Below are 19,872 nucleotides of genomic sequence, written 5' to 3'. Positions count from 1 at the left end.
GTCAGGAAACGGGTCAATGAAAAACATAGAGTACTCTGAAAATATACCTGGGAGTATACACTGTTTGAGAAAACACTGAAGATCTGTTTCAACAAAGCAGGTTTTAGCCTAGAACAACTGCAGGGCTACTCAGAAACACATTGTTAAGACTATTCCAGACAAGGATATGTGAGGTTCTGAGGATGCAGATTTATGGATCGTTCGAGATGGCACAGAACATATAAGAGCCGATTGAAGGCAGAAAAGAGAGAAGTTATCGAAGAAAAAGAATCGAAATTGAACAGAGGCGTAAGAGTGATGAATTGAATAATTTTTCTCTCACACAAGTTCAGGTAAGAAATGAAACTCCCAAATATATACATTATGGAAATTTTATTGCGTCTTATAAAATAACATCAAAGTTAATATAACAAACAATAATTTTTGCATTGCAAAAAACAAATCACATCTCATTTGACGTACAGTAAGCTCCAGGATAAAAGTTGAATACACTGTTACTAAAATAATTGTCAACTTTCAGTTCATCTAGCAACGAAAAAAAAAAAGTTTGGTACGACTATTCTTAACCACTCAGGAACATTTTACTCAAAACTTCGAAATACTGAGATATAGTTATCAGTGAAGGTTGAAAAAAAATTGCACAAACATTTTTTCGAGAATAAAGAGCGCTAAAAGATATATTCATGATTTCAGCCCTATAGGTATTAATTTAGCGAAATGAATGTCTACAAAGGCGCCGAAACAGTATTCAAAAAACAGTTTTTTTATATCCAAACATGTTTTCCATTTCTTCAAATGTCTGTGTTCAACATGGAATCTACTATTTGTAAAGATTTTATTCAACGTTATTCAAGGTTAAATCCTGCTAATAGTTATGGTCATCAATGGATGGTAACATCAAACAAGTTCACGGACTAGGTGAGTACACATTAGTACGCATCTTTGGTCTGATATCCAAAGAGGAAACAAACATATGTTGTCAGAAAACTAAGCATATGCAAACATTTCTTTAGTGAAAACACACCAAGTTCACAGTGCTTCAAAAATATGTTGGTGAACGAGCATCAAACACGTTCACGGACCACATGGCAATGGTTAAAATCACGACATAACCGAACATGAAGAGAAACTGAAGAGGAAGGTATCAACAAATATATTAACAAATGCGATCAAGTAAAACCAACGAATGAATTCCCAAGTGGAAGTGAAATATTCCTGGTCTTTTAATCCAGATTGTGTCTTAAGTGGGCGCTTAAGGTGTAATGCAATGCGACAAAGGAGCAAAGACATGTTTTATTCAAATGTGACGTACTAGATCAGGAGGTAGCAAGGAGTGGACAGCTCAAAGGAATTACATAAACGAGGTTTTTGGAATGGTTATCACTAAAAGTGGTAGTAAATGATGCAATCATCCTATGCAGTTGCAGTATTTCACAAAAACTGGTAATGGACAAGAGTGTCAAGATTCTCAAGTAGCAAAAGAGGATATAAAAAGTGATGTCAAAAATTTTGCTGATAATGTCGATCCCCATACAATATTTACACTAACTTAAGCTGCAAGGCGATGCAACAAAAGGACAGATACAGCTCGTGACAAACAAATCTTCCACAAAAGACTCGCTCACTGCAAAAGATTCATGCTGTTTGTGTAATCTATGATTCAGTAAGGTGACCGAGAGCAGGTGATTGGAGGTTATTTTTTTTCTCTTAGATACCAGCTAGATAACAAAATATATCCCTAGACGACAAGTCTATGTTCCTGATTATCATAACTTCTAATGATGCTATTCTTCTTCATTTTATTAATACTCTAATCAGTTGGCTCGGTTATGTATTCTTTCTATTAGCTAAAGCGTACCTATTGTTTCAATACTGACTAAACGACTTACTGAAAGACTGGACGTCCAAGGCAAAAAAATATTTCGTGAGAGTGAATGTTTACTAGAAGCTACTTTAGGATTTCTTGTCAATGTAATTTAAAACTGTTCCTGTAAGCAACGTATAGCTTGCGAGTATTTCCTGAAGCTTACCGCATTTATGAGTTTCTGTCCTGAAATGTACAAAGCCAATGAAGCTATCTTTGCAATTTCTTTTCGTTACTACAGCTACTATTTTTTCTGTATCATATGTACTCGTACCCGTAATCGTCGTCGTAATCTTCTGGTGTGCAAAAGAAAAATTCGATTAAGTTCAGTATGGGACCTCTGGAAAAAGGGTTGAGATATTTTCCACGTTTGTCCCTCAGGTAGGGGTAGCGTTTATAGTTGAACATTTCATTGGTTGTCAGATTCATACAAGCATGTAGTATCTGAAAATGAAAGAGTTTTTCATCAAATTATGCAAGTGAACAGTCCTATGTCAATGTTATCATGAATTCCATAAAAATGAAAAATTATATGCTAATAATATTCTTTTTTGCATTGAGGGCCATCTGGTGTATTGAAATATTGCTATACTATTAATGACTGTCATGCAGGTTGGCAAAAGATGACACAGGATTCATTCGATATTGAACACGAGTAGGAGATACGAAAAGACTGATGGATAGACTCTTGAAAAATTGTTCGTTGACGTCTGAATTTACTGTGTTGCTGACCCTTCAAATAAGTTTTCAAGAGGCATTTTGTTAGGGGCTGTCGGTTGGTTTTTTATTGGTTGACTGTTGACAGTTTTATCCCAAATATGAATTAAACTATAACTTCAGTTTCATGAGGTTCATTGACATGTTCAATGACAATATTCGGTCTTCTTGAAACAAGAAGATGAACATGTTCAATCGAAAAGTTTTTATAAAATTTCAAAGATTGCGGATTGAATCTAACGAATGAAGTGTGCCAAGTTTTGGTTTTTTCAAGTTCTGGGTTTAACTATTTAATTGGGAAAACGAAAACGAAACGAAAAGTGCAATAATGAAAAAAGTTTTCGGAATGTTTTCATCGGCAGACGATGGTTACTTTTCCATTTTTCAAATCGTATAAGTATAATCAGATACAATTGTCCCCTATTCAATTTCAAAATGTACATCTCTGTTTTGCATCTAGAGATGATGAGGAAGCGGTGAATTTGATGCAATATTAGTGTGCCCGGCCAGAAGTCCTGAGTTCGAATCCATCTTCGATTGTCCATTTTTCTCTCGCACGAATGTATCTAGTTGAAGATAAATCCATTCTGATCTGATACATGGCTAATGAGACTTTAGTTATGAAGCTTCCTGATAGGTGGCTCGGGGAAGTATTAACATGGAAAATCCAAAACCCAAGGCTAATGACCATAGTGTATATCGCCAATTATATCGATTCCAATTCAGTTTGTTACTTGAATAAAAATAGTGCCCCACCCAGAGTTAGATGAGGTAGCTATATATTGGCAGCCTAGGTGGCAGCCATTCAGTATTTAGTTTTACAAATTCGTTCAGGAACAAACTAACCTATCGCAAAAATCTCAAACAATTAGTAGCAACGCAATTCACTTACACACAATTAATCGATCGAGAAAAGAACTGAAGAACTGCTTCAACAAAGGATCGGCTCAGAAAAATTAAAGGGATACTCATTGGATAGTGCCCATTCAAAGAACACCAGAACAAAATAGGGCTACTCAATAGAGCAATGTAACGAAGGAGCAAAGTCAACTCGTCAGTTTTTATGGGAATGCGAGACACCGCCAATCAAATCCAATGTGAATCGCTACTTTTGCACAGACACCGCTTTTAGAGCGCCTTACGGATTTTCTTGTAGTGCTTGTGTTTTGTCTTTGAAAAAAGAACAATATACCCTGTCGGGTGAGGTATCACCCGTGGAATTATATGTATTTGTGCCAAACGGAACCTTCTAGATAACAGGTGCTCTCTCGTCGTAGAGAACACTGTCAGGGTAATGCGAAGCTCTGTCGTGATTGACCTCTTTTCCCCAGCTACTTGTGGACCCTTTTATGAATCATGAAGTAATCGAAGAATCGACCTTAAGTTTACGTGGATGTCGACTTAACGACCCCCACTGCCTTCCCTGCAACATTAGATCAAGAGCAAGAGCTTCCCAGTTTTCCTACTCTTGATTTTTGTGTCAATCCAAGTGGAGCTTGGTAGTGCAGCAAAGAAGCAATTTTATTGCCTCTTCGAGAGCAGAATATTTTTGTAAATCTGCCGTGTACCAAATTCTTGAGCAGCAAAAGCAGATTCTGCACCAGGAAAGGAAATGAAATCCTTCTGATTATGTAAAGCAAATTATTTTTTTGTGGAAAGGTTGCTATGGTCGTCATCGTCAATAGCGACCCGTCAACTGAAATATCTTCAGTATGCCATTATAACTGCCGCAAATGATTTTCCAGAAAAAGATTCACATGCACGACTCCGAAATTGCACAATCAGCCTAGTTGGCTAAAGGTTGCCTAGAATGATAAGGAGAGCATCTCCTAGTTGACGAAAGTAATCGCAGAGCACATACACTGTGTTTGCTTAGCCATATATAGGAACTGGCTCTCAGCTTTTGGCAGAGTCCCACTCTTACCAGCTAATTGAGAGATCATTCATCAAATGAAGTTAATCAGCTTTGATAAGAACATTAATTTGCTTGGTTGAGTTTGAATAGGTTTGAACTACAATAAAACCTGGTGGTATGCAGAATAGACCCGCTCACTTTGGACTACCTACCTAACCTAAATATCCAAATTATGCCCAGAAGTGAATGACAACATTTAACAAAGGACCTGTACAATCTAGTGCAGGCACTTGGTGGAATGAATGTCATGAAAAGATACGTGGAAAACTCACAATAAATGAAGCTGCTTAATTTTTCGCAGACTTGAAAAAAATTGACAAGCAGCAAAAAAGCAATTTGTTATTCAGAATCCTGCAGTAGTGATGTAATACTTCATGATAGGGAAGTCCCCACACAAAGTGACCTTAACAATAAGTGGTTGTAGCTTTCAAAATGTGATTTTTTCATATTTTTTCAAGACAGAAATAATTATGAATGAATTTAATTAGTTTGGACTTCCATTGTCTAATATGATAGATATAAAATGATTTCAAATCCCTTTCAGGGATTTCAATTCACAATGAAACATTGTCAACCACCTTCAAACAATAATTATCAATCATTTTCATGCTTATGATGCATTGTTTGGAACCTTTGGTGTAGTAATGAATATTACTGGAGTTTTTTCCCAACACCAAATCGTTATTTTTAACACCTCGACACGTGTTTTGATCACCAAGTGATCATCTTCAAAGAGGAAGATTCAAAGAGGAAGTTTTAATCTTTCTCTTTGAAGATGATTACTTGGTGATCGAAACACGTGTCGAGGTGTTAAAAATAAAGATTTGGTGTTGGGAAAAAAAACTCCAGTAATATTCATTTTCATGCTGCCAAATTTTTATGGTTGGCAAGGAGTTTTGTACAGTGTGCAATTTCTTATCTTACTCCCCTTATCAATGTACAACTATGAACTTGTGGTAAAAATCCAAGCTGTCAAAAGATATTGAACTTTATTAAGGAAATATATCAAAAATGACGATGGTTTAAATAATGACTGAAGACAGAACTGTTAGGAGACTGAATATACCATAAGGAACTGATCTATATTGTCTACTAAAAAATTATATATATGATTATATTGATAGATACCAGACTGTAACAACAAACAATAAATTAATCGACAAATGTTAGAGGTTGACGCTTCAATTGTCTGAAAAACAGATTTGAAATATATAAAAAGAACAAAATGAATGAAATATTCAGATTAGTTAGTCGAATAAAGAGAATAAAAAACAACAAATAAAAAAATTAGAGTAATTGAAATATGCAAAAATATTATATATATAAAAACAAATTATTGTGTTCGGAAATGGAAATAAATCAATGAATATGTGAAGAATCAGTTACTCATCAATAGTAAGAAGCAGTGACAAGTCTTGATAATGCAATTTGAGATGATGGAGAAACATCGGCCTTTGAAGAAGACAAACGGATGAAAGACTTAATTTCTTCTAATACAAGATTTATCAATAATTTTGTCCATGACTCAGTCATCTTATAAACAGCCGATATTTGGGATGAACTACTACTGAAAATATGTTATCTTAGAAAAACCAAATTTGTTTCATTTACTGACTAGGCTGACCAGGCGAACTTTCACCTTAGAATCAATAAACATGGTGTTATTAGCGGAGTTATTTTGATTTTTTCATACTTTGGTTGGGAAGTACGAAGTAGGGTCATACTAACACGGCTGGTGCTGCTAGATCATTTTCATGTTTAGCGGTAGATTTTGTATCAGAAAAATACTAGATTGATACAAAAACTAGTAGATTTCAACTCTGAAATCGTAGCTCGAGAGCCAGAACAGTAGACCTGGTAAAACTGAACACAGTGCTCCTCTAGCGCGATTTCTTCGTCATATGCAGCGGATTGATTCATAGTATTTCGCAGTCTGATTCCATTACGGTTTCCTTGTGAAATATTCCCGCTCGCGGCATTGAGAATAATACTGTGATGGATATTAGTGACTTTGCTTGTATTACGATAACAATTATTTATGGTCACAGTCACAAATGTAATAACCTCAATTATATTTGCGTGCGCCATGGTAAGTGTCATAACTTAACAAACCGAAAATCATGAATTATAAATGCTATAACTAACGCAATTTTGCGACTTTGTTTTATATATTAGATGAGGTCAATCTCAACTTTCTCATATTTTTCAATGAAATAACTTGTAGTAACAGTGATCTGCATGTATGATTGAGTATTAAATTTGAGGCCTCTTGAGTAACTTTTTATCACGATATTCTCCACAAACCGATTTGAAAACCATTTTTCCAGATGGAAAATCTATGCATCCATGATACTTACCGACGTACAAGTGAGAATCCAACCCAGTCCAGAGAACACAAAAGCCTCAATCAGCCCCAGCACGTACAAAATCCCGAATCCCTCTATCGCGATGCAATACATCGCAAAATAAATAGTGAAGGAACAATTCACGGCAATACTCATGACGAACAAAAAGAACCAAGTTCTGTTCCTCAGTCCCACACAGTTATATATGAAAGGGCAGTGGTGGTCGAAGTAAGACACGCATCTGTTGCAAATCCTGCAATGTTTTGCTCTCAGAGGCCTCAGGCACCTGCAGGTGTGGCACAAACGGTTCAGGATGGCGTTCCGCTTTTTCCATTTGTCGAACATGGGTATTTGCTTGATCGACCGATGGTACGATTCCGAGTTCATGGGTATATAACCGGGGTTTTTTCGATTAGCTACTATCCAGCAAACCCACATCACGATATTCCAGTAGATGAAGCAGTAGTGGGATCTGCGAAGAATGTTCCAGGTTATGGGGATACACTGAAAACGGAGTGATATGTGTAATTATTATCACGTAGAAGTAGTCAATGAATGCAAACAAACAATCCGATTATTACTTAAACTAATTATGCTTAATTGCAAATGTTTTATATTTCTTTCTCTTCATTTTTTCATTCAATCAAAAACATATTTCGAATTTTGATGTCAAGTTTTGTCTTTCCACCATTAAATCATTAAATAGCGATATGGGATGAACAGAAAACTCAAATCACGAATTCTGAAAATAAGGGGGATATCGAATCTGGACCCTAGCAACGCCAAGCTTCGACATACATGTATGTATTGTCAGCTTTGCTGACACTTCGCCTATTCACTTCATATTTTTTTTGTATATTATCATCATTATTTTATTTATTTTAATTTTTTTCGGGAAGGCGCGCCAGCATTACCAACTAACGACCACTCCTTACACCGTTTGGTGTAAGGAGTGGTAAGCGCAGTGAACCAAGACTGACAGCCTTCTGTATTTGTCCAGCTAAGACTTCTGCCTCAGTGCGGCTAGCCGGAACGATTTTCAAATTTGAAAGTAGAGAGGGTATCATTCCACCAAGGACCATCTTGACAGAGTGGTCTGGATAGAGTCTGCGGTAGTTCGAAAAGAAAATCTCGATATTTTATTCGTTTTTTCCTCCTATTTTCGGACGATATTCGTCTCGCCAGGAGCTGAAAACTCCACGACAAATATCGTCTTGCTCTGGTGGTCGAGAAAGACTACATCAGGTTTATTAGCTTGTATGATCCTGAGGGTGGGGAACGGGGAGTTCCAATAAATTCGACACTTATCGTTCCCCACAACGGATTTAATATCCACCCGAGCGTAGGGCAACACCGGTGTCAATACCGTATCGAAGATGGTAATAAAGCACTCTTAAGGCCACATTATGTCGATGAGTATAAGCCGAGACCGCATATGCTAGACATGCTGGCAGCAAGTGAGTTATAGAGTCACAGGCGCCTTCCGACAGACCCTGCACCTTGTGACAGGAACCTCAATACCCATCACGCGACTGCGGTAGACTCAGGTGTTGAAGACACCATCCTGGCAGGCCATGATAAACCCCTCAGCTTCCGACTTGAGAAAAGCGAAGGTAAGGCGCTTTGATAAGCCAAGGTCTTCAATGTTATTGAAGATTACCCCATACATTAGCTTATTCTTGTGCTGCGGCTACATTGATTAATTTTCATTAAAAATCTCTGAAGTGAATTAAATTTATTAACTTCAGATTAAATGTAATCTAACCTAAAACAAAGTTTTTTTGAAGCAAATCACAAAATACCCTAAGGTATCAAATCTCTAGTACTTTTTGGCAATGGTCGAAAAGGTTTAGAAAATATTTTTCAGAAAAAACTTTTAGTCCCCCATGTGAGATAACTCTAATGATCGCTAGTTGCCCTTTTTCAAGATATATTATTATCATTATTAGATAGATATAATTATTATTATTATTTATTTATTTAGTAGGCAAGCCTAATTTACAAAAAAATTACAAATATCTTGCAACATCATTAAACTATGTAAATATAATTAACATTTATAAGTAAATTTAAAGGAAAACTAAATATACATATCTATATTGTTGTGGAATTGGCCGCGGTGGTAGTGCCCCGACTCACGATCGGAAGACCGTGGGTTCGATTCCCGCCTCGACCAGATATTTTTCTCGAGATAATTTATCTGGTTGGAGCTGGAATGATTCTGCAACCGTGTTAGGAATCATACGTTAAAAGGTAAGACCTCGTTAGTCCTTAGATCGCACAAGTTTCTTAACTTCTGAGAGTTGTCGTTCGTATTAGGGCGACAGCTGATTAACGGAAAAACAGACAGACAGACAGATATTAGAACACATTAAAGAAACACCAACAAAAAACATACCAAATATCATAATGACCTGTCACTAATAAACTTATTCAATGATGACTTAAATTGGTTAATTGAATTAAATTCTTTTACAAATTGTGGTGGTTTATTAAATGCGTTTAAGCCTTTATGAAATATACTATTCTTTCCAAATTTAGTGTTAGTTTTATTATTGTAAAAATTGTTATTTCTTCTCGTATTGTAATCATGAACTTCATTACTTCTCAGTAAGAATTTTTCAAAGTAATTGGGTAGCAATCCTTTATACAGATCGTAGTCATAAATAATTAATATACGTTCTTCAACTGAAAACCACTTTAGACAATGTAACATCAATATAATTGCTGTGTAACGGCCACATCCCAATATTAATCACATACCCCGATTTTAAAGCTTTTGCAATTGTGCTATTTTATTTTTTACCAAGAAGAAAAAGTAATGCTGTACAATAATCAAAATGAGGTTAGACTTTTCAAAAAAGTCAGCCTTGACACTTTTTCTTCAAAGTTAGAGTTACTTTCAACAAGGGCTATACCTAATACCTGCATTTAGACTTTGGCGGTGAGCTCAAAAAAATATTTTTTATGGTAACTTTGTTCACAATGGGGATAATGTAAATTTTGGAATTCATAACTCAGGTCTTAGATTCAAGGTTTCTTCAACGGTAATTTTGAATCTTAACGACCAAATCCAGAACAGGCACTGTTCCCAAACACCAGAATTTCACCAATCAAGTTGACGTCTTCAAGTTTCATTAACAACCATATTATCTGTACAAATCATTCTGAATATTACCAAATGTGATATTTACTTACTCTGATGACGTACATAGGGTATCCCCACAATAAAACCGAACTCATGAAGAATATCAGAGGAGCTTTCGAATTACCAGCTTTCCCAAAAAGAAGGCCCCACACTTCGTTCAATGGCGGGAACCAACTGGATCGGCGTTTCTTTTCCGTTTCAAGCAGCTCAACTATTTCGTTGTGTCTGTGACTTTGGGCGAGCATTAGAGGAGTTTTATCATTTTTATCTAGAGGTTCTAGGTTTATATTGCTCTGGAATAAATATATGTTAATTTTCTCCTAAATGATTTCTTACAACTCACCTTCTCACATAATAATTTCACACAAATCAAGCTTCCTGAAAGGCACGCCAAATGTAAGGGGGTAGAACCAAAATGATCTGGCTTCTGAAGATTGGTCCCGGAGTACATCAGCAGCTTTATGAGATCAGAATGGCCTTTATAGGTAGCCCAGTGTAGTGCAGTATCGCCATTGATGTCCATGAGGCCGTTGGAGGCACCCATTCCTAATAAAAATGCGGCAGTGGCAGTTCTACCAAACATACAGGCGGTCATCAAGGGTGTCAGGCCTTTGAAGTCTGCTGCATTGACTGCAACTCCAGCTTGCAAGAGAACCTGGACTAGTGCAGTGTGACCTACAAAAATATGCAGTGATATAGTGTGCAATATGTGATGATATTCTTTTCTGAGAAGAGTATCTAACAGAATGGAGGATCTCCTTTACTTTGTCAGTAGTTGAGAAGTTTTAGATATACACCTATGAATAATATTTAAGAACTGAACGAATATGAGTTTTATAATTTATCAAACAGAAAAAAAGACTTGGTTTTTACAAAGCTACATCAGTGATATTTCTAGCACGTCTCTTCCCATATTGATGTTGCGTTACAAGCAATTCTGCGTTTTGCCAGCGTTAAGTTCCCCAAAATAAATTGATTCCCTCTCTGAGAACTTCTTATAGGCTGTCAATGGCCAAAGTTCAATGTGGCAATACTATTTTGGTGACATTTTCATGAGGGATTATCATTTTATTTATTTATTTATTTGTTTATTTATTTTATTTGTTTTATTGATCACCATGGTGTCTGGACAAGTCACATAAAATACACATATATGACATATATAAAATTGTAAAATTACAACATAATTACTAACACATGACATATGAAACAAAATTTAAAAGTGAAACATAAACATATTAAGGTTCATATAGATTATTAACAAATCTGTAAGTCATATTTATAAATAAGAGTTAGGAGTATTATGTAATAATTTGAAACAAATTTAACCAAAAGAATGAAAAAATAACACGAAGTGTAATTCAAATTAACTTAGGACAATGCGAAATCATTTACTTCGTAGTAGGCTTTCCTCAACAGAATACTCTTTAGTTTCTTTTTGAATATTTCCAGGTGTGTATCTTTCAATTCAATAGTTAATTTATTAAACAGTCTCATTCCTAAATAATTGCGACTAGTTCTTGCTAATTTATGTTGTGGAATCAGCAGGTTGTCTCTATTTCTTGTATTATAATTATGATTATCACTAAGTGTCTGATAGTTGCTGATATTTTCTTTTATGAATACCAAATTAGTATATATGACTGATGAAGGTAACATCAAAATACCTAGCTGTACAAACCACGGCTTACAACTTTCCAATCTGTTTAAACCTACAATTGCTCTAATTGCTCTTTTTTGAGTAAAAAAATAGGCTGTAAGTAGATAGAGTGTCCCCAATTTAATAATCCATATGTCATAACATGAAATAGTGAATGGTATGTCATGATAGCCGCTTCCCTACCTAAATTAATTTTAACTTGTCTAATAGCATAAATGGCCTTAGATAACCTACTCGAAAGATTGTCTGTGTGAGTTTTCCACGACAAGTTGCTGTCCAAGTGAATTCCTAAAAACTTTAAAGACTGAGCATCATTTCCTTGGTTTAAGAATATCATAGAAGCTGTTTTCGCTTTATTGATTTGTAATTTATTTGCGTTAAACCAAATATCAAAGCCTAGTAATATCAGACATTCTTGCAGCAGGCAATTGCTGATGAAAGAACAGCTCTAGGTTTTGAAATCGTTGAACTCCTCGATGGACAACATCTTCATCTCCTCCCGAACACTAAAATAACATAAATTAAAAGGAGCAGTTCTAATTTTGATATAGTCATGGTTGAGAAACTACTTGAAAAAATAAATAATTCACATTTTTTGAAAACAATCCTCGTCATAGATTGTCAGTCATATAATTTTACGTTCATCAAAGATAATTTTTGAAGTTGAGTTACTTGGTTTATGCTCATGCTCGAAGCTCGTTGTGCTTTTTTGAAAGGAATGTTCAAGTATTCACAGAAAATAAGTAGTGTGTTTTGAGTTTTAGTGAGCAGTGATGTAATGAGAACCTCTATCACCCACTTCTCATAGTCCAAGACTATCAGACTATTTTTACTAAGTATTCATTATCAAAAAGAGAAGATTTTAATGAAAATTAACTTTTTGGCAAATAATTTTATAATGAACCAAGGAGTTCATTTTTTTTGATAGTTCTGAATATATTGAAAAACGTTTCTTGACAATTTGACTTCGAATAAAACGGGTCTACTGGGATTTGTCATGATAAAATAAAAGTCTAAAAAGATCCATAGATCTGGATAATCAGTCAAGTGTATATAATTGAATGATGTTTACGATGAAGGCTTCATGCAAATTATGCCTTCTGTAGTTAGTATTTAAATTGGGTCATATTAGTGACAGTTCGTAATAGTTGAAAAAATCCTAAAAATAATTATACATAGACAATTTTTTTCATTGAGGCAACTTCACTTGAATCTACTAATGTTTAAAATAATTGCAAATCAAGTGTACTTTTGAACATTCTGACGAATTGTTCTCCAAAAAAAATTTCTTTAAAATTGAAACTGACAAAAACTGAAAAAGAAGAAATGTAGAAACTTAGCGGGGGTTTTTTATTTTGGGAAAAAATGCGTTCGGTACATACTGAGATGATATATTTTTAAAGATATTGTTTTTGCTTATTATAGTTCTTGAAATGCCTAAAAGGACATAAGAATACTTTGGAAAGTAAATAATACTGAATTATAAGACACAACTTTTGATTTCATATCTATTGAAATATTATATCACTGACTAATATGAGGTTCGTATGATTAAGGATGTCAAAATTATTAAGAACCTGTCACTTTCCAGCATATGTGCTGTAATGTGGCGTAATTTGCGCTGATCAGGCCCCATCCCCCGAATCCCCGATACATTCAGGAGGGCGCGCCAGCATTATTAACCAACGACCACTCCCCGCCCCGTGGGGTAAGTGGTCATTGGGTCCGAGACTCATGTGCCCTGAGTAAGCGCAGTTAGCCAAGATTGATAGCCGTCTGCATCTGTCCGGCCAAGATTTCTGCCATAGTGCGGCAAGCCGGTATGATTTTAAGATTCTACAGTAAAGAGGGCATCATTCCACCAAGGACTCAAATAATGAGAACAACCATCTTGACAGAGTGGTCTGAATAGAGTCTGCGGAGTTCAAAGACAAAAATCTTGATGATTTATCCGTTTTTCCTCCTCTTTTCGAGGAGGACTTCTCTGGTCGAGAAGGACTACATCAGGCTTATTAGCTTGTATGAGCCTGAGGGTGAGGAACGAATAGTTCCAATAAATTCGGCACTTCTCATTTCCTACAACGGATTCAATATCCCCCGGAGCGTAGTGCAACACCGGTGTTTTGTCAATACCGTAATAGTGCCGTAGATGGTAATATAGCACTCTTAGAACCGCGTTATATCGATGGATATAAGCCGAGACCACATATGCCGGACATGCTGATAGCAAGTGCATTAGGGTCTCGGGCGCCTCGCGCAGGCCCTGCACCTTGTGTCAGGAACCTCTATACCCATCACGCGACTACGATAGACTAAGGTGTTGATGACACCATCCTGGCAAGTCATGATGAACCCCTCAGTTTCCGACTCCAGCCCACTCAACCTAAGGAAAGCGAAATTCAGGTGCTTTATTGATAAGCGATTATTATTATTGTGCAACGAAATTCTAAAATTCTGAATAAAGTGACTACCGGTCCATTCAATAAAGTACTCTTATTCAATAAATTTACAAAATGCCTGTAGAGGAAGTTTTGCATTCCTATCAGATGATTTTATGTCTCAGCATAAAGGCTCCATAAAAAATTACCTTTGAATTAAATGAAACACATCAATTCACCAAATTACAAAATATATATAATAAAATACAATATGTATTCTTGTTTATCCACACAGGTTAATTTTCATATTACATGATTTGTTTAATTTAATGATTTGATTCAATTTGAAATTTCTCTCAATATTTTTGACTTATAATTTATTTTTCATTACTTGGTTATCGCAGGGCAAGTCCCATAATCTGTTCATTTTATTCAATGCGTCATCGTTGCTTTGTCGATACCTGCAGCATTTTAGAGCACCACCAAACCATACCAAGTTATGACTCATTAAAATTGGTATGGCAGTAATCTTGTTTTCCGTCAGTTAATATCAATATCATGAGATTGCACAACAAACAAAGTCCACTATCTTCAGGAGTCCGTCATATTAGCTTCAGAGTCATTGCTGGAGAGACTGGCGATAAATCGAAAGGGAAAAATGGTCACACTATTGAAATATATTTCCAATTCAAATATCGTGTCAAATCTGTGGCCATCAGAAGAGTGGAAAAAATTGCCAATTTGAAGCAGGTTTTGAAACAAAATGAACTTTCAAATCTAGTTTATACCACTCACCTTTTCTACAAGCCCAATGAATAGGCCTCGGTCCTTGAGTGCCAAGACACGGAAGATCGATGGGTGCTCCTTTGTCCGCAATGTATCGCATGATTTCGACATTTCCGTCGAGAGCGACCCAATGGGCTGGAGTGTAGCCCCATTCGTCTCTAGCACGCAGAACTTCTCTTCCGGATTTTTCGACATATTCGGCTATTTCGGATATTTCCCTTTGAATCGAAAAGAAATGTTTAATTCCCAGCGGTAAAATGTACAGTATAAAGTGTGGCCACATCGTAGTTCAATTAAAAGTTTGACGTGAATGAGTGTAATTATGAAAAATATTTCATATGAAAGTTCCTATAAGATATTAATGCATTGCACTAAAAAAAACTTCAATGACCACCGTAGAAATTTTAAAATAGCAATCAGAAAGTTCGTGACTGGGGCACAGTTCACTTACCACACGCTATTGAAAAATGAACAATTATTCGAAAGTATTACTCCCAAGTAAACTGGAACACTAAAGGCAATAGCTTTAGCTTTTCATTACTATTTAAGAAACATCTATTCATCGTTAATAAACTCAGTATTTATCATAATTGAACGAATAACTCACCTCAATTAGTCTTTCTGCTTGTAAAAAATTCTAAAATACATATCCTTTAGATTTTTTACTCTTTTTCCAAAATAAAAAAAGGAGTTTTATGAACACGTTATAATCATCAACCACTATCAGAAAACTATATTTGTATTATATCATTATATTATTATACCAATATAATCTTAAGATTATATTGATATTATATTGTACAGTCTATCTCGTCTTGTGTTTGTAAATATTCTGCTGGAAAAATCCTCACTTATTTACTTTGTAGTAAATGTTCAAGAGGTAGCAAAAACGCATGTAAATTTCTAGAACTTCAACTAGCGTTTTCTAATATGACTAAAAACCAGTCCGTGCAAAGCTTATTGTTAAATCATCTGAAAATGGAACTTTTAACAGGGGATGATCGACTGGATTGCAAAATATGCGTCAAAATAACTGACTGTTATAAGGAAACAAATATAGCTGAGGCACCAGTCAATCTAATAATAACACTGATGATCTTCAAACATGACTCAACCTCTGACAGAAGCACCAAACTTACGAAGTTTCGAAATAGATGAACACTTCAATCTAGCAGACCGCTATTATAATATTCATGCAGTCATTCTTCACTGTGGTTCTGGCGTTGAATCTGGTCATTATTACATCTTGGTCAAAGACGAAACGAACTGGTTCAAGTCCGTTTCGTCTTTTTTTAAGTAGGTAGGTAAATTATTATTTCAAAAACTGGCTTTGCAGTATCTTCAGTGGTGAACCTTATTTTGAGATATAAAAGCCCCCTCGAAGTAAAATAGTATCAATCCTAACTCCATTATTGACCGAATTAATGCAAAATAGAATTGCCTCATCATTTCCAACGAAATGTGTTATAATATCTTCATTACCTAACACACTTTGCTCAATTTTGAATACATTATTATGATGTTCATATCCAGAACTACTACAAAAAACTTAATAGTTTCTCTAAACTTAATCGAATTTTCATCAAAGTGTAAGTATATAGATCATTATCGTTAACTAGATTTTTTTGTAAAAAAAAACGAGAATGATACGCTTTCTCGACATTTAATAAGATATCGTTATCACTGCAGTGATTTTTCAAGTCAGATTTGGGGCGATTCCTTATCGCGAAATTTAAAATAAAAAGAACTTGCTAGTGTAGATGATATATAGCAATGGTCCCAAAATACTTCCCTGAGGAGCATCCTGACTCATTACATAATAAAATCCTATGTTTTCCTAGCTGGCTTTGACTATTGTGCTAATGTGTTACACTATTATAGTTCTTACCCCGATTTAACGAGATCGAAGATGGTTTTGAGCGATTGCTCGGTAATGTCAGCTTCGTTGCCATCTTTATCGTGGTTGGCGGAGGCGGCGGGATGGTCCGTGTCGGCCACCATGTTGCAGGCGGCCGTCTGAGGGAGTGCCCATACACTGCGGGCGATGCCCGGACTGGGAAACACTTTGCACAGCGTTCTGACGACTTCTGACACTTCTTTTGCTTGAATTGCGTTTATGATGAATCCGTAATGCAGATGTATTCGCGGTTCAGACTCTGAATACTTTTAATTTGCGTGCACAGGGGTGAACGTATCGATTAAGATGAGGTTTCTGTTGACCTGCGCGGGATGCCTAACATGGTTAACTGGCCAAAAATGCAAGAACCTAATAGTCTTCAATACGTCGAAAGCCCCTTCAAATACGTTGACGTACGTTTGGTGGCACCATCATAACTTGATTGATATGGTTAAAAAAATTATTAATGGGTTGCTTATCACTGAAAGATAATAATGTTTGACGCAAAAAACTCACTTCTGAAAAAGTATACTTGTCATTATTCGTTTTACATGTTTTATTAAGACAAGAATGTAAAGAAAGACAAATTTCATAGGTACCTACTGTATTTTTCATTCAATAGGTAAACAGGGCATGTGGAAATTGTGAAATTGTATACGAAATTTAAATCAGTAATTAGATTCAAAATTTTTAATAAATTATGAGCTTAAAGTACAAATCACCATATTGAAATTACATTTTTTTTAAACGGCATAAAAATAGTTTGTATGTTTCTAATTGACCCATTTTCTTTTATGGTTCCATAGTTGGCACAGAGCTCATATTTGAAGTAGATGTTTCACGTCTGGTAGGTACACTTTTTGATTTTTTGTCATCACTAATTGTTCTGGCATTCATGTTGAATCAGTCTGTTCCTTTCAGTGTTACTATCTTCATTTGGGTTTAAAGGCCGTCGTAGTTTGAAACTGCATCCTAACATTTCGCCAGCATGAGTGGCTGGCTTCTCCAGAGGTTTATTCATCTTGATAATTCACCGATGACTGTTGAATCATCAATACTACATCAAACCCGAATGAAGATAGTAACACTCAAAATCTCGGCCGAGAAAGTCTTAACCAATTTATCAATCTGTTCCTTTGCCGCAACTTCTTTCAGATCTCCTCGGCATTATCAGGCCATTCTCTTAGGTTTATTCATGACCGGAGCGCGGACAAGCTATTGATACGAATGTTGATCTGTTCATTTCTTGTTATTGCCAAACAAGGTTCCAGAACAAAATCCGATCTGTGGACATCTCAACACGAACCTTTACCATTACTGCTACTGCCTACCATTACTGCATAATGGTCGTGTGTACCAATCATCTACATACATTCTAGATTTTCAAAGATCATTACGAAGATGCCATTTATAGGATCGACAAAAGACTTATTCCTCGAATATCAAAGATAAACGAGAACTCCCAAGGCGAACAATTGCAGAGCCGAAAATTGACATCGACCGCCTAAGAGAGACGTTTTCTTTCTTACCCTGCAGCTTCCGCTTCAAGGAAACTAATCCCTACTTACTCAGGATTATCTTTTAAGATCGATTGAATCTGGCAATGTATTTGTGATCAGCCTAGTACGACTGATGAGACCTAGGACAAGCCGAAACAACGTTGTCTGTTGATGGATCAAGATAGCGTTGTGTTTGGGCTCTGTTTTCAACAAGTGGTCATTAGTTTGGAGTAACAATAACCAAGTAGCGATCAGAGCTCCTATAATTTCGCAATTTGTCTTGGCACCATCACGTTGCTGAAATAAAAAAGGGGGTTTTTCTGAACGCTGTTTCCAACTATAAAGTTGTATACACCTCCACAACTTTTAATTATTCATAAATCGATAACACCTTGTTGATTATCTACAGGTGCTGTGTAATAGGACAAATGATAAACTGTCGATTCCTCCACCCTATTCTAAAAACAGTAATGATGACAAAATCTTCTCGTGTAAAATTCGAATTTTCCTATGAAACGCGAATTGATCACAACAGTAAAAGAGAATTAAAAATCTACTTAGGCAACACCCAAAGTCTTAGTTAAAACATCAATGCTGTTTTTTATATAGGACTGAATATTTTTAGTTCTTATGAATCGTCGGAGTAATATGAAAATCAGAGAGAACCCCTAACAATGAATATTTTATGAACTGACATTTATTTGCTATTCTTCACTCCAGTCTTTTATAATCCACATTATACAAAACTAATAAGTGATTGAAAAAGGAGACCGAGTCATTCTTGAGTTTCTCATTATTATAAGTATGTATTTCCATCTATAATATTTTTTCAATGAGAGAAAAAGGGGGCATGGATCCACTGGCTCCATTCAGCAATAGAGGAGAGTGAATTGAATTTGATTTACAAAATAAGTCGTCTTTCAATATTGTTTGATTCCAAGTTTACTGTTATTACTTGGTTTACGTTAGCTTCACCAGGTTTTTCATGTCTTTCTTGATAATTGAAGTAGCTATATTGCTACGAAAACCATATGATTCAATTTATCTTGGTATGCAAAATATGACATATTGTTTACTGTCCTCTTGCAAAAACTAATGGTTCATATTTTTGTGTTTTTCAAAAATTAACAGACATACCTTTTGACAATCAACCGCCAATTGTCACTCTCGCCGCAACAAAATCTTTGGTTAATATTTTAACGTTTGATTCACCAGTTTTCAGGAAACAGTGATTCATATTCAACCAGTTTTTCAGTAGAACCACAATAGTGGTGATTTTAGAACCATAAAACCACATTTCTGGTTACTTTAGGAACGCATCTTTGACATGTCCAATGATTGACACATGACAGTTGTCTTTTGTTACTCTGAGGATGACAGTCAGATACAGCACTGTTTCGTAATACTGTATCTATATTGAACAATGGAATACACAAAAGTGTCAAATGAGATTCCTACGTTTAAGAATATGAAATACCTTTTACTAGATACCTCTTTCTTTTTAAGATTTTCAAGGAAATAGAGCGTGAAATGAAGCGAAATAATGACTGCTAAAGAGTTGTACTTCAATTTTTTTATGTGATTCGGTATTTTTTTTAATATTCAGATTTTTGCGATGGGAAGTTTTTAAATATAGGTGTAGAACAAATATTATTTGTAATTT

At 35.6% G+C, this 19,872-nt stretch overlaps 1 protein-coding gene across 2 annotated transcripts; it reads right to left on the bottom strand.

The window, feature by feature from the left end:
- Positions 1 to 1,226: 1,226 nt before the first annotated feature.
- On the bottom strand, positions 1,227 to 19,544 carry Patsas (palmitoyltransferase Patsas). Of its 2 annotated transcripts, XM_074181594.1 has the most exons (7): positions 19,347 to 19,544; positions 16,702 to 18,506; positions 14,823 to 15,031; positions 10,333 to 10,664; positions 10,040 to 10,282; positions 6,854 to 7,345; positions 1,227 to 2,308 (listed from the first exon to the last, which is right to left on the bottom strand). In XM_074181594.1, the coding sequence occupies exons 2-7, from the start codon at positions 16,812 to 16,814 to the stop codon at positions 2,123 to 2,125; spliced, it is 1,575 nt and encodes a 524-aa protein (XP_074037695.1). In that variant the 5' UTR covers positions 16,815 to 18,506; positions 19,347 to 19,544; the 3' UTR covers positions 1,227 to 2,122. The 2 variants fall into 2 exon arrangements, with proteins under 2 accessions (XP_074037695.1, XP_074037696.1); XM_074181595.1 differs by lacking the exon at positions 16,702 to 18,506.
- Positions 19,545 to 19,872: the final 328 nt, after the last annotated feature.

The sequence above is a fragment of the Leptinotarsa decemlineata genome, unplaced genomic scaffold (genome assembly GCF_025532065.1).
Source record: "Leptinotarsa decemlineata unplaced genomic scaffold, Ldec_3_MD MMD2_tig00026314_RagTag_RagTag, whole genome shotgun sequence".
Lineage (NCBI taxonomy): Eukaryota > Metazoa > Arthropoda > Insecta > Coleoptera > Chrysomelidae > Leptinotarsa > Leptinotarsa decemlineata.
This window is presented reverse-complemented; position numbering and strand designations above follow the sequence as displayed.

Bases quoted from the DNA above. Each gene is read 5' to 3' on its own strand.
- Patsas (XM_074181594.1), bottom strand. From the start codon at position 16,814: ATGGTGGCCGACACGGACCATCCCGCCGCCTCCGCCAACCACGATAAA. The intron at 10,283-10,332 runs GTGAGTTGTAAG...TATTTATTCCAG, and splicing joins TGAAATTATTATGTGAGAAG to AGCAATATAAACCTAGAACC. The intron at 7,346-10,039 runs GTAAGTAAATAT...CTCCGTTTTCAG, and splicing joins ACCCTATGTACGTCATCAGA to TGTATCCCCATAACCTGGAA.